Below are 14,160 nucleotides of genomic sequence, written 5' to 3'. Positions count from 1 at the left end.
CGCACGTAGCTTGCAGCTCAGCGTTGACTCGTACGGCGGCGTCGTCAGCTCCCGATTCATTCTCCTTGTAATCCTATCCTCCATTTCCTTCCAATCGCATAATTCGTCAATAAACTGAAAAAAAAAAAAAAAAAAAAAAAAAAAAAAAAGAGCTTTAAATTCAATGGTTCTTATAAACTTGTGGATTCAATGCAGCTGTGTTGACTCGGATTAAAAAGCTTTAAATAATTTTATTACCAGGTCATATAAAATATTGCTTATAACAAGAAGAGTATAAATGATCATATAGTTAAAACCGCTCAGAAAAATAAACATTTCATAAAGAATCAGAAGTAATAACAACTCATCAAGGTTAAAAGAATTGTAGCATTTATAGAGCAAAGTCACGTGATTTCAAACCATCGTCATTTTTTATGCACAAATAAAAGACAAAAAACTGTGACAATTTTTTATATTTGGTGGGAAAGTAAACGCCTGCAACGAAGATTAGATTCCAGGCAATTTCCATGTCCTTTCGCAAACAATAGATTCTTCTTCTATTTAATTAACAATGATTGCAATGCGCACTCTTAAATTCTCAACCTCCCACTTTCACTCGACCCCTTCGCGCCTCACGGAGCTAGCAGCTCAGCGTTGACTCGGGTACCGCCGCGTCGTCAGTTCTCGATTCATCCATGGCGGAGGCCCATTCCTGGTCTGATCTCCCTCTCATTCTCCTTGTAGGCTTGTACCTCAATTCTCCGTTTCCTTCCAATCGCATACCTCGTCAATAAATTGAAGAAAATGAAGCTTTAAATTCAATCCTTTTTTTCATCTTGTGGATTCAATGCAGCTGTGTTGACTCGGATTACGCGGAGATCATTGTAGTGCGTCACGGCGAAACAGTCTGGAATGCCGAGGGTAGAATCCAGGTCCTCTTTTTCACTTAAACTACGTCGTTTTGTTAGTTGTTTGATGAGTAGAGGTGTGAGTTTTGAGTTAGCTGATATGCTCATAGTCATAGCACAATCTAAAATCTTAATATGTTCTAATTCTAAACTCCGGATAATATCAAATTAACTTGTTAAGCAAGTAATCATTAAGACAATGAAAATGGAATTTTAGAGTACAAATAACGCCGTGTATAGATGTTCGTTCTATCAGAAATTGTTATGGAATCATAATGTTGTTTTATCCTCAATGGACATTTTTTGCTATTACGTGACTATGTCATTGGCATTGCTGGTAGGGTAACGTATTTTTTGTTCGTCATTTATATATCTGCATGCCTTTCTTCTGGCTTTGAATCGCTGATTAAGTAAGGCTTTTCTGGTTTCTTTGTTTTCAGTAAATTAGAGGAATACCGTCTGTAGTCTGTACTTTGACTGATGTTTGTGTTTAGTACGTGAATTTTGGAATAGGTCACTTTGCCCCTTGTAACTTCAATTCTATTATTTAAAGTGGACATCTGCTCTCTTTCCTGTCAAAAATGACCATGCATCACACACGCCACGCTTTCTTAGGGGCATTTTGTCGCTCCAAAGGAACCGCAAGAGAAAAGAAAATGAGGTGGTTTTGATGTCTGCCTATGAAGAACACTACATTGCTCATTTAAAGTAAGAGAAAAACATTAAGTGTGCATCGAGGTGGTGCTGCCACGACAGGCACCAAGCATGAGTAGATTTTCTTGATCATTAGTGCAATTACCCTTCTTTTCTAAAAAAAGTAAATTTATGTTTGGCAGGGGAATTTGGATGTTGAATTAAATGACGCTGGGAGGCAGCAAGCAGCTGCAGTAAGTTACAAACTGCATATATACATGCTGTTTGAGGAGCACATATGACAGTTTTGAGTCTTACCCTTTGCTTGTTAATGTCTGACAAATTTTTCGTTTATGGCCTGAAGCTGGGTGACAGATTATCCAAGGATCCCAAAATCTCCCTTGTATATTCTTCCGATCTCAGTCGAGCTTATGAGACTGCACAGATAATTGCCTCTAGGTGTGGTGGGCTAAAGGTAGGTCATCTACTAATGGAAAGCAGATTCCGTAAATGGTAGTAGCGGATTTCATTAAAAATACTGTATGTAGTACCGCAAGTGCTTTCTTGATGCTCTAATCTAGCAAAATAGACAGACATGAAATTGTTAGCTGCGTGTATAAGTTTACCACGGTTCGCTAATTAGTACATGGAGTCAACTCAGCTAAATACATGCTACGGAAATTGCTACTGGATCAAATCAAATTTTAATCTGAAGCCAAATGTAAAAGGACTTCTGGGTTAAAATTCAGGTTGTAACCGATCCTGATCTACGAGAAAGGCATAAAGGTGTTCTTCAAGGACTTGTATACCATGAAATTCCCAAACTTTATCCTGAGGTTCACCAGGCCTTTTTATCTGGTGACACGAGTAATGATTTCCCGGTAAGCAATCTCCTTGTACTTTGAGTTTAAGCATATAACAGTTGGTACTTGTTTGAATTTTGTAAGTAGATCTAACATCCGGATTATAAAAGTACTCCAATGAGAGACTTTATGGAATTGATCCGTGCGCCTTGATTTTGGACTGTCTTCTGAAATCTTGGTACTGCCTGTCTTCGCACTCGAAGAGAGACGACTCATAGCATATAGGATTGTAATGTCGGTATTGTTCTTTCTTGCCAAATCATACAACACACATTTATGTTTATTCCATTATCCTACACGTGCAGGGTGCTGAAGAAAGTCTTGATCAACATCATCAACGCTGCACATCTTCGTTGCAGCAGATTGGCGATAAACACAAAGGTATATTATCATGGGCAGATGTCTCATTTGTAATTATACTGCTATGGAATTTGTAAACTTTTTCTTTGAGATTACATGAGTACATAACAAAACTAACTGGTTCTTTGTCGAATGCAACACATGTCATAACTAAGCCGCGCTAACAAATGCCAATTTAGATCAATGGCGACACAAATGACAATCTGAATGTTTATATCCCGGCTTGTTACAATTGCAGGAGAGCGAGTAGTTGCGGTCACTCATGGGGGAGTCATAGAAACACTACTCAGAAAGGGTTACCCAAATGGCGATTTTCTAGGCAAAGTGGCCAATACATCGATCCATATATTTCACTTGTACGATGACGAAAAATGGACCGTAAAATCCTTGGGTGATGTTAGCCACCTCAACCAAACAGATTTTCTGTAACAGCTCTCTGTGGGGACGAAAAATCTGGTTCGACCGTGTTTCGGGTTCTCTCGCAATTTGTAATAATGAATTGAATACTGGAACTGCCTAGTCACTATTCAGTAACAATTTCACTTAGGTGATACTGAATCATCTCTTTAAGGCGGCGTAAATTAACGCCGGCGATATGTTTTAGCAATCGAATGATAATATATAATATGTTGTATTGATTGATATGGTTCTTGAATTGGAAGAAGTTCATGCATAAGATAATTTATCATTTAAAAAATGCAATCTATCCAAAAATTCTACTATGTTCTAAAGTATTCTATACACACAGATTTTTTTTTGCCATTAGTTTTGAATGGTGATATATGTTCATTCCAATGTTTTATTTCTTATCCACCTTATATTTACACCCACCATAAAAAGTGAAAAAATACAACTCTTTTCCCACCTGCCATTATTTCTAAAATAACCCTACATATCTCTTTTTCAATTTTTTCTTGCTTTTAAAAAATTATTACATATTTTAAAAAGCCAATTATCACTAAATGAAAATACCCAAGAACTCCAAATATCAGCATCAGGCAGAAGCCCTCTCCCTAGAAAATTTGCAAAACTATCATTATCGACTCCGCAAATCCCCAACACCTAGCGCCCCTCCTCGATCGCCAACCATTGCAGCACCACCACGTCTCAAAAGCCGCTCCAGTACCTAATTTCTATTGTTTCCAATTTGATTTCAGACCGCGCAAGAGAGAGTGTGATTAAATTCAAAGAGCTTCACTCATAATTTGGTGCCGCACCGACTTTCTCTACCATCAAATTCCTCCAAATTCAATATATGGTAGGTATCCAAATTGTTCCAAAACATCAAACACGATCGGGGTTCAACGAGTGTCGGTTTTGTGAGTCCCCTAATGTAATATGGACCATAAGCTTCTCTCCTCATCTATCTCAACATTATAATAGTCTTGTCACATCTCGGCCCAGGCCCCCACCATATTCTGGGCTCAACTCCACCGTAGCACGATATTGTCCACTTTGGGCCCCGACCATGCCCTCAAGATTTTGTTTTTGGAAATTCACAAGAGAACTTCCCAGTGGGTCACCCATCCTAGGACCATTCTCGCCCAAACTCGCTTAACTTAGGAGTTCCAATGGAACCCGAAACCAATGAGCTCCCAAAAGGTCTCGTGCTATAGGAGGTGGGCATGTACATATAAGACACATCACCCTCTCTCCGTTCGTCGATGTGGGATGTTACAATCCACCCCCTTAAGGGTTCAACGTCCTCGTCGGCACACTCGCACCACACGGCAGAGTGACTCTGATACCATTCTGTCACATCCCAATCTCGACTCCGCCGTAGCACGATATTGTCTGCTTTGGGCCTCGACCACATCCTCACGGTTTTGTTTTTGGGAACTCACACAAGAACTTCCCAGTGGGTCATCCATCCTGGGATTGCTCTCGCGCGAACTCGCTTAACTTCGGAGTTCCAATGGAACCCGAAGCCAATAAGCTCCCAAAAGGCCTTGTGCTATAAGAGGTGGACATGTACATATAAAGCACATCACCCTCTCTCCGTTGATCGATGTGGGATGTTACAAGTCTTGAAGACTAACTTGCTCTACTCTCTGGTGAAGCTTGATAACATCTTCCACAACATGTGCTATATTGCGAGCATCAAGGTTTTGCTCTGTCTAGTCCGAAATCCCCTTTTCATGATAAGTTTAATTTTTGAACTTCCTTTCCCAAGAAAGCTTGTGGGAGTCATGATATTTTTTTTTTCTTATTTATGATATTTTAGTTTTTTTTTTTTTTTTTTTTTATCAGTATAACTACTAATTTGATTAAAAAGAATCAATATAACTAATAATTATGTGGCAATACATAATTGGTTGATTTTTAGGTATGTAAAGGTCATTTTATACCATGATAAATTTTTCAATAAGAGTATCATTTTATAGTGGGTGAGGAAATAAGACACTGGAATGGGCTTAATAGTACTCTTAATTTGTTATCATTAGATTTCTAATGGCCACAAGCCTCAGTGTATAGGATGAGCTGGAACGTTAATCTCGCATTCTGTGTATTCCAACATCAATTAGGACACTATTGTGTGAGCTGGAATTGTTTCCCTGATTGAGGGAAGTACACCCACCCCCCCCCCCCCCCCCCCCCCAAAACACACAAAAACAAAACAAAAAACCCCCAAAAAAAGTCATAATCCGCCCCCTTAACAAATGGAAAAAAAATATTGACAAGTGCAAAACTATTTTCAGAGAGCAATAACAAATCTTAAAAATAAATATACTTTTATACATGAAATGATAATATATATGAAAGATAATTCCTAAAAACTGTATATCTATTGTCATTTCATATATCCTTACTCATGTGTCATTTTTAACAGTAATGTCTCGTTTGATAACCATTTCAGTTTTATGTTTTTATTTCTTTAAAAAATGGAAAGTAAAAAAATCAAAACCATCAAAAGTTAAAAACTTAAAAAAGTAGTTTTTAATTTCTTAGTTTTAGTTTTCATAATTAACAAATCTTCAGTTTTCAAAAAAAGCTAAAAACAAAATGATTGTCCTTACGTAAATCAAAGTGATATTTCTCTAAATAAATAAAAAAAATCAAAGCCACATTTCACTAATACAAGGACCAAACAAATAGTTTAGCCCAATAAAAGCCCATTTATGTTCATATTAGAGCGTCTCCCTTTTGGGCTTAGCCCAATTATAAATTATTAAATTTCACTTGGCGGGCAGCACATTATCTGGTGGGAAAATCAAGGCCTGCGACAAAAATTAGATTTCTTGTCTTCTTACCAACAATTTAGATTCCACTATTTTCGGAAAGAATAAGATTCCTTTCGATTCTTTTCGGATCCTGAAAATTAATGAATGAAATGAGCACTCTAAATTTTCTCACTCTCACTCAGCCCCCTCGCGCCTCACGGAGCTCGCAGCTCAGCATTGGCTCAGTACGGCCGAGTAGTCATCCACGGCGGCGGTGTCAGTTCCCGATTCATCCATGGCGGACGCCGATTCCAGGTCCGATCTCCCTCTCATTCTCCTTGCACCTCTATCCTCGGTTTCCTTCCAATCGCATGGTTCGTCAATTGGGGTTTGTATATATCGAATCTTCGATTGCTGGAAAAAGTAATAAGTTGAAGAATGAAAGCTTTGGATTCAATTTGATTTATTGTTAATCCTGTGAATTCAATGCAGCTGTTTGAGTTCTGATTACGCGGAGATCATCGTAGTTCGCCACGGCGAAACGGCCTGGAACGCTGACCGTAGAATACAGGTCTTCTTTTTCACTTAAACTACGTCGTTTTGTTAGTTGTTTGATGAGTAGAGGTGCATGATTTAGGTCAGCTCATAGCACAATCAAAAATTTTATGTTAATATCCCAAATTTCGCGGCTTGTTTACTCTGCGAATCTGCGATAATATTGAACTTGTTAAGCAAGTAGTTCTTAAGAGAATGAAAATGGTATGTAAGGTTACAAGTGATGCATTGTGTAGTATTCTATCGGAAATTGTTATGGGATTATAGTGTTGTTGTTTTATACCCAACAAACATTTTCCGTTGCTTCGTGACTATGTAATTGACCTCGCGGTTAATGAACATTTTCCTCTGAACTTTGACCGATGTTTGTGTTTAGTTCATAAAATTTCGAAATGGGTCGCTTAATTCCGTTGAACTTCAGTAAAATGATTTAAAGTGTCCCTTGGCATGACTTCGGTTATCTTTCCTGTCAAAAATGGTCACGCATCACATGCACTGCTTTTTCTTAGAGGCATTTATGTCACACCGAAGGAACTGCGGGAGAAAAGAGAATGAGGTGCTTTAGATGGTTGCCTATTGAAGACACTATTTTGCTCTTTTTAAGAGAAAAAAAATATCAAGTGCGGGTCGATCAGTGAACACTGACTTTGGGGGTGGCTGCCACGGCAGCCGCCAAGCTTGGGATGCTACAGTAGCTAAAAGAAATTCCCTAGAAAGAGTGTCCAGCAATTCTAAGAACCTCCAATTCTTTTTCATTATTATTTTCTTCTCATGGTTCCTGTAGAAAACAGAAATACCCCTTAAAAATGGCCAGATGCCTGTCACGTCTTTGTTTTATATGGGAAGGATAACAGCAATTATGCCAAGTGTCATTTGGAGATATCAAATGAAGTTCCGGGACATTGTGATCTGAATTGGATGACCAAAGTGAGACATGGGCAAATTTCCTGGATTATTACTGTGTTTTACCCTTCTTTTCTAAAAGCTAAATTCATGTTGGGCAGGGTCATTTGGATGTTGAGTTAAACGATGCTGGGAGACAGCAAGCAGCTGCAGTAAGTTACGAACTATATATATTGTATATACACACAGAATTTTTAAGGGAAGGGGTCCCCATTTTTTGAGGAACACACACGACGGTTTTAAGCCATACCTTTGACTTGTTAATCTCTGACAAAGTTTTTGTTTGCACCCTGAAGGTGGGTAATAGATTATCCAAGGATCCCAAAATCTCCCTCGTATATTCTTCTGACCTGAGTCGAGCTTATGAGACTGCACAGATCATTGCATCCAAGTGTGGTGGGCTAACGGTAGATAATCTTTTTTTACTCCCTGTTGCATCTATTGAAGTAGATTCCATAAAAGATAGTACCGGTTTTTATTGCAATAACAAATAATGTAGATAGTGCCACCAAGTGTTTTCTTGATTCTCTAAACTAGAAAAACAGACATGAAATTGGAAGCTGCATTATATAAATATAAATTTACTGTGGTTTGGCAATAAGTAAAGTAAAAGTATGGAGTCAAAGTCTTGGTAATCAACTCATCTAATACATGCCACCGAAAATTGGAATTGGATAAATCAATTTATTAATATGAAGCCAAATGCATAATTTGGATGAGAGAAATTGTTTTTTTCTTTTCGGTATATCATATGTAAAGACTGTTGGGTAAAATTTCAGGTTGTAACAGATCCTGATTTACGAGAAAGGCATTTAGGTGATCTTCAAGGACTTGTTTACCATGAACTTGCCAAACTTAAACCTCACGCTCACCAGGCCTTTTTATCTCGTGAGACATGTCAAGAGATCCCAGTAAGCAATCTTCTAGTACTTTGGGCCTAAGTATATAACAGTTGGTACTTCTTTGAATTTTGTATGTAATCTAACATCCGCATTACAAGAGTACTGCCTATCTTCACACCCGACTGAGGTTGATGTTCTAGTCTCTGGTTTGGGTTGGAGAAAGAGGGTACTTGTAAGATATAAGATTGTGGTATTAGTATTGTTCTTTCTTGCGTAATCGTGCAATAGATGTCTAATTGATAACCTATATCTACGGACTCTACTGTTTTTTCATGGTAATGGCTATCGTCGCATAGCATGTGATATCATGGTTAAAACGAGTGAAAAATCAGCCAACATGTAATTATGATAATGGATACCCTAAAATTATTCTGCTCAGGGGCATTAATTTTAGCTTTGGACATCACAATACAAGTTTATGTTTATTTCACTATTCTACAAATGCAGGGGGGTGGAGAAAGTCTTGATCAACTTCATCGACGCTGCACATCTTCATTGCAGCGAATTGGCAATAAACACAAAGGTACGGTAGCACGAGGGGGATTTCTCATTTGTATCTTTACTGCTATGGAATTTTCAAAATATTTTAATAAAATATTAGTTAGTTTGTGAGCTCCAATATGCATTTTTTCATTTTGAGATCACGAGTCCTTGAGAAAAACTAACGAGTTCTTTGTTGAATGTGACACAGGTCGTAGAGTGGAATGACCATTTTTAGATCAATATATTTTTGTATAAACTATTCTAATGCAATCGAGACACGTTTTGCCTTTCAATTTATAACTAAGCTGCAACAACAGATGCCAATTTAGATCAAGGGCAACACAAATAACAATTTGAATGCTTATATCGTGGTTTGTTTCAATTGCAGGAGAGCGAGTAGTTGTGGCCACTCATGGGGGGGTCATCAGAACACTCCTCAAGAAAGGTTACCCAAATGGCAAGTCTATAGGCAAAGTAGCCAATACATCGATCCACATATTTCACTTGTACGATGACAACAAATGGGCCGTAAAGTCCTCGGGTGATGTTAGTCATCTTAACCAAACAGATTTTCTGCAATCAAATTTCGGTGGGGACGAAAAATCTGGTTAGTCCGTGTTTCAGGTGCTCTCGCAATTTGTAGTAATCAATTGAATGCTAGAACTACCTAGTCACTATTCAGTAACAATTTCGTTTAGCTGATGCTGAATAATCGTATTAAGGCGGCCTAGATTAAAGCCGCTTGTATGTTTTTACAATCGAACGATAACAATATGTTGTATTGAATTGATTGATATGATTCTTGGCTATTTTGCACATTGCTTGCATCTTCATTTAAGTTGCCAACTTTCACAAATCACAAGCAGAATGCAAGTTGTAGAATCCTTGACCAGACCTACCACATGCATGAAGCACCCAAAAAAACACAAGTTGAACATTGGTGACCCAGCGACGCCAGCACCTACCACTCAACACCACCTTTCTTGGATTGGAAGAAGTCCAAGCGTAAGATATGGCACCGAGGTTGTAATTCATATAACCACTTCATCGAAATTCTATTATGCCCCGGTGCATTATACACCGGAATTTTTCGCTATATCTTGGTCATTGATCATCGACTAGGTATCTAAAGCCAAGAATCCCCGTGTAGAAAATCCTCCAATGCAGTCTATGCATTCCAACATCAACGAAAATCGGCGTTTTTAACACTGGGATCTTGCTTTTCATTTTTTTGACCAAAGATCTAACAATTGAAAATGCAGAGTATTCGATACCCGGAGCCCGATACGAAATTATTTCTCTAATTGGAATGGAGTCCTGTTCTGAGGTGCAAAATTCCTTTGGGTGCTTGTGCTTATTGGAATAGAAGCTGTGGTAGGCTGCAGCGCTCGTTATAATTGTTGGAGAACAATTTAGAAACAATAAAATAACAGAAATACAGAACCAAAATACTTATACTTTATTATTCACAAATACTTGCAATACAGAATGCAATAACACAATAATTACAAAAAATTATTATGATACTAACTTGAATGAATTGAAGGTAGAGGCTAGCGCAAACGCTATGTCCTTCGAACAGTATTTCCGTCCCACTCGTGTGTTTGTGGTTCTACAACGTCTACTCGACCAGGATACAACTACCTAATTCTACAATCCGCACTGGATTATAGAACTCTAGCGAATTGCTTTGTGTGTTTACTCTCTGGAAAGTTTGTCCGGAAAATAAGGAGGAAGAAAAGATAATCATTGATGGAAATGAGTACTCCAGTTATATAGGCTCTTTCATACCTCTTCAAACACCTTTTGGATGTATCTCAAGCTACACAGCTCTTTCCAAAAAGATACAACTCTTTCCAAAGAGTTGTGTCTATTAATCAAAACGTTTTTTAATTAATTTAATTAAAAACTTAATTTGAAATTAAAACTAATTGATCAGATTAATTTTAATTCCTTGGGCCAGGCCCAAGGCCCAAGGGTTTAGGTCTTGATTAATTAATATTAATTAATATTAATATTATAGTATAATCATCAAGCCTAATCCACACAACCATAAGGTCCAAGCCTTCAATCCATTTCCAAATGCTCCAAGTTCTAATTACTAAGAAAAAGGAATAAGCTTATATAAAGGCTAGTGAAAAAATACTGTTAACTAATGTGGGACAAGAGGGTCTCAAACTCCAACAATAATTGCTTTGTGCTGTTAGTTTTGGGTAATTTAATGCTGGGTTTATGGGAATGTGAAGTTGGTGTGAGGTGGTTGTCACTGGCCAAGAAGGTCATTTACAACGTTTTCTGACCGACTATTGAGAAGAGGCATGCAAACCTTAATGAGTCATGATCATCAAAATATAGGAGGACCCAGGTAAAGATTGCTGGGTTCATCTTAAAATGGGCAGTGGACCCCGAAATTATCATCCAACCTCTGGAGTCAACAAACATATGGTTACGTTAAGGGTTTCGTTTGAAGACCATTTTATGTTTGTTTTTGTTGCTACAAATGAGGGAATTATATGGGACAAGGATGAACGGGAATACATAGAAAAATGGTAATGAGAGTGATGTAGAAGAAATGTTTACGGAGTAGTACATTCTCCTTCATTTTTCACTCGTTTCCCACCGCCATCCTTCCACCCTTCTTTATTCCTCATTTCAAGCATGTATTTTCTTTTTAACTCTAAGAAAAAAGAATAAAAAAATTAAAAAAAAAAGCTAAATGATTATAAAATGAACCCTAAGGCGGGATTTACAAATTTGTTTTTCTCAGCATTAAATTTGAAACTTAAACAAAAGTTAAAACCATAATTTGTTTTCTTCTTTTAGACTAGTAGAATTGTAGAAACGATATTCTATACTAATGGGAGGGAGGGGATTTGAAATCAAGACTAGTAATTGAAGAGAAATACCCAAACCATCAAGACAATCCACCTGTAGCCAAGGTTCTAAAAGACACTAAACACTAGTCGGACGGTGAACTAGGGCCTAGGCAGACTAGGCGGACTTAAGTAAATTTATTATACATTGTGTAAATAAATGCCCATTTATACTTAAAAAAACACATAATTGTATGTGATATATTAATTGAATAATAAAATGACATAGAGATTATAAAGTGTTATAACATATTGAAAACATGGGGAACAATCATGTTCATCCAAGTATTTAAAAAGCCTCTTACATTTTATTGATAAAATAAAATGCAAAATGAAAGTTATCAATTTTCTGTCTAAGTGAGAGTGACAACCTAGACGGGTGCCTAGGCGGGTTTAGGCGGATGTCTAAGCAAATCTAGGTTTATTTTCTTAATATTCAAACGCTTAGGGATTAATCGGGACGGTGACCAACTGCCTAACTGCTAGAACGGTGCCAATAGCATATGCCAATATTCATGTGTTAGTTCATAAACAATGGATATTAATTGCAAATAGAAAGGACATTATTCAATATTATAAAAAAGTTAGAATTCTCGGATGTGAGATTCACATTCTCAACAAACATATACTTGAACCGACATGATTTTGACCATAAAAATAATTTGATTATACATAGCAAAAGAACATCCGAATCTGAAAGCATCATGATGGAACAAATTGACCCCAAGAAAAGATGGATGGAAAATGATTCAATAGCAATGATAATTTTCTATGTTTTCTTATGCTTATGATTTCATTGGCAAGGTAAGCATGCGCGCCATGCGTTGCGTGGGGCTTCCTCATATGCCACTGTTTGATACATATGATTGATTTGGTTTGGTTTGATTTTGACTAATTGAAGAAAATTAATTTGAATTGGTTCGCTTTGGTTTTAGCTTGGGTTTATTCAAGCCTCTCGTTTTAAATTAGGTTGGTTTTATTCCGGCCTCTCATTTTTAAATTACGCAAAACAAGTCAACAAATAAAGTATATACTATTAACTTATTCCGTTATTAATCAACCTAATATAGACTAATATTAGTGTTAAGTAGTTTAATTTTGCTTTTCTTTTCTTTTTGACTTCTGCATAAGCTACAAGATCGTTTTCCGACTTTAGCCAAAGTGCCAACATCGTTGATTATGTGAATGATGATACATTGTGATGGTCAACCCTTAAAACAAAATTTTATTAATTTACTCTCACATGCATCATGTTCTCAGGTTTTTAGCGATTTTTTTAATGTTTTGTCCAACGAGTCCGGCACCACCCACATCCACATGGTAAACTTAAACCAAAAAATGGATATTATTATTGGCAGCCTAAAACATGGTACAGTGTATGTATATATGCCCATTGGAAAAATTGGATGCATGAGCTAGCCATGCATGCATCCCCCTCCATTTGGCGCCAATCCAATGAAAGGCAGCTGGTTCATGGCTTCATGCATTGAGATTGCAGGTTTAAGTGATTCGTAAATCCTAGTCATAATTCCACACACGTGGATGATCTTATTGCTGGAGAAATAAGGGAAAATTGAGGAAAGGAAGTAGTGGGAGAGATATATAAGAGCACTTAGTCACATTCAAAGTTCTGTGTTTGATTTGTCCTTCTTTGATATTTTTTATAGCAATAAACAAAAAATGTTGAAGAAAGTTGAGGTTATTAACAATATGAGAAAGAACCTACCGTCATAAGCTATTGCAAGATTTTGCTTTTCACATCCTAATATATTTTGACAAAATGCAATGTTGTAACTTATATATATTTTAGTGGGGGGCTGAATCATGACCAGAGTGTTTGGTGCGTAGCAATATCATGAAGCATGAATGTTGTTAGATTTTGGAATTAGGTCTGACATTGTAAGTGGGGGGCAATTGGCCCCTAGGAGTTTTACAAGTTTATTAAATTATTAAATTAAAATTTGACAAACTGTTGTAGTTTAATTAGTTGCTTAAGAATATTCATCCTTGCATCCGAAATTTCTTGTTCAAATCTTCGTTTTTGTAGTATAAATAAATTTCAGCACAGACCATTCTAGCGTACACCAAAAAAATTATTCTGGGATAATTAAATTTATTTACGTTTGAAGTCATATATAACATGAAAGCATCATTAATTATTGCTGCCGATTCACGTGAATTCGAAACCGCCCCAAAGTCCAAATTCAACACTTCCCAGCTAAAGCGAGAGAGAGGAGAAATCCACTAGGGCTCCACTACTATTCCTTTTCTTGGTTAGCAAGCTTCTTATTGTACTATTCTCATAACTTGCCCATCCGTTCGTCTCGGAAACATCTCGCTCTCTTATCACTTGGTTACTAAGAATTCATTGTTTAATGACTAAAAATTCATTGTCACCTGATGATCAACGAATTTATGGTCACTCACACTCATATTCGATATCAAGGTTTTGAGATTAAAATACTAAAAACACATATTTATTCTCTACTTTTGATATTAAATCTAATGGTAAGTGATCAAGCGTTTCTTAGTGATCAAGA

General features: G+C 37.0%; 2 protein-coding genes across 5 annotated transcripts; both read left to right on the top strand.

Annotated features, from left to right (window-relative positions):
* The first annotated feature begins 456 nt into the window (after positions 1–456).
* Positions 457–3,465, top strand: LOC137708966 (phosphoglycerate mutase-like protein 4). The gene is made up of 7 exons (XM_068448122.2): positions 457–694; positions 833–911; positions 1,724–1,774; positions 1,885–1,995; positions 2,270–2,401; positions 2,689–2,764; positions 2,982–3,465. Exons 1-7 carry the CDS (start codon positions 675–677, stop codon positions 3,170–3,172), a joined length of 660 nt encoding a protein of 219 aa, XP_068304223.1. The 5' UTR covers positions 457–674; the 3' UTR covers positions 3,173–3,465.
* A 2,559-nt stretch (positions 3,466–6,024) lies between these two features.
* LOC137708956 (phosphoglycerate mutase-like protein 4) lies at positions 6,025–9,580 on the top strand. 4 transcript variants are annotated; one of them, XM_068448114.2, is made up of 7 exons: positions 6,025–6,292; positions 6,397–6,475; positions 7,464–7,514; positions 7,659–7,769; positions 8,142–8,273; positions 8,712–8,787; positions 9,136–9,580. In XM_068448114.2, the coding sequence occupies exons 1-7, from the start codon at positions 6,066–6,068 to the stop codon at positions 9,357–9,359; spliced, it is 900 nt and encodes a 299-aa protein (XP_068304215.2). In that variant the 5' UTR covers positions 6,025–6,065; the 3' UTR covers positions 9,360–9,580. The 4 variants fall into 4 exon arrangements, with proteins under 4 accessions (XP_068304215.2, XP_088542583.1, XP_068304218.1 ...); XM_068448117.2 differs by having other exon boundaries at positions 6,062–6,219; XM_088686458.1 differs by having other exon boundaries at positions 6,062–6,327.
* The last annotated feature ends 4,580 nt before the right edge of the window (positions 9,581–14,160 follow it).

The sequence above is a fragment of the Pyrus communis genome, chromosome 15, assembly GCF_041283825.1.
Source record: "Pyrus communis isolate YQ-2024b chromosome 15, ASM4128382v1, whole genome shotgun sequence".
Classification (NCBI taxonomy): Eukaryota; Viridiplantae; Streptophyta; class Magnoliopsida; order Rosales; family Rosaceae; genus Pyrus; species Pyrus communis.
Note: the sequence above shows the minus strand (reverse complement) of the source record. Positions and strands in the feature narration are given on the sequence as shown.

Bases quoted from the DNA above. Each gene is read 5' to 3' on its own strand.
- LOC137708966 (XM_068448122.2), top strand. From the start codon at position 675: ATGGCGGAGGCCCATTCCTG. The intron at 912-1,723 runs GTCCTCTTTTTC...TATGTTTGGCAG, and splicing joins ATGCCGAGGGTAGAATCCAG to GGGAATTTGGATGTTGAATT. The intron at 1,996-2,269 runs GTAGGTCATCTA...GTTAAAATTCAG, and splicing joins CTAGGTGTGGTGGGCTAAAG to GTTGTAACCGATCCTGATCT.
- LOC137708956 (XM_068448114.2), top strand. From the start codon at position 6,066: ATGAATGAAATGAGCACTCTAAATTTTCTCACTCTCACTCAGCCCCCT. The intron at 6,476-7,463 runs GTCTTCTTTTTC...CATGTTGGGCAG, and splicing joins ACGCTGACCGTAGAATACAG to GGTCATTTGGATGTTGAGTT. The intron at 8,788-9,135 runs GTACGGTAGCAC...TTTCAATTGCAG, and splicing joins AATTGGCAATAAACACAAAG to GAGAGCGAGTAGTTGTGGCC.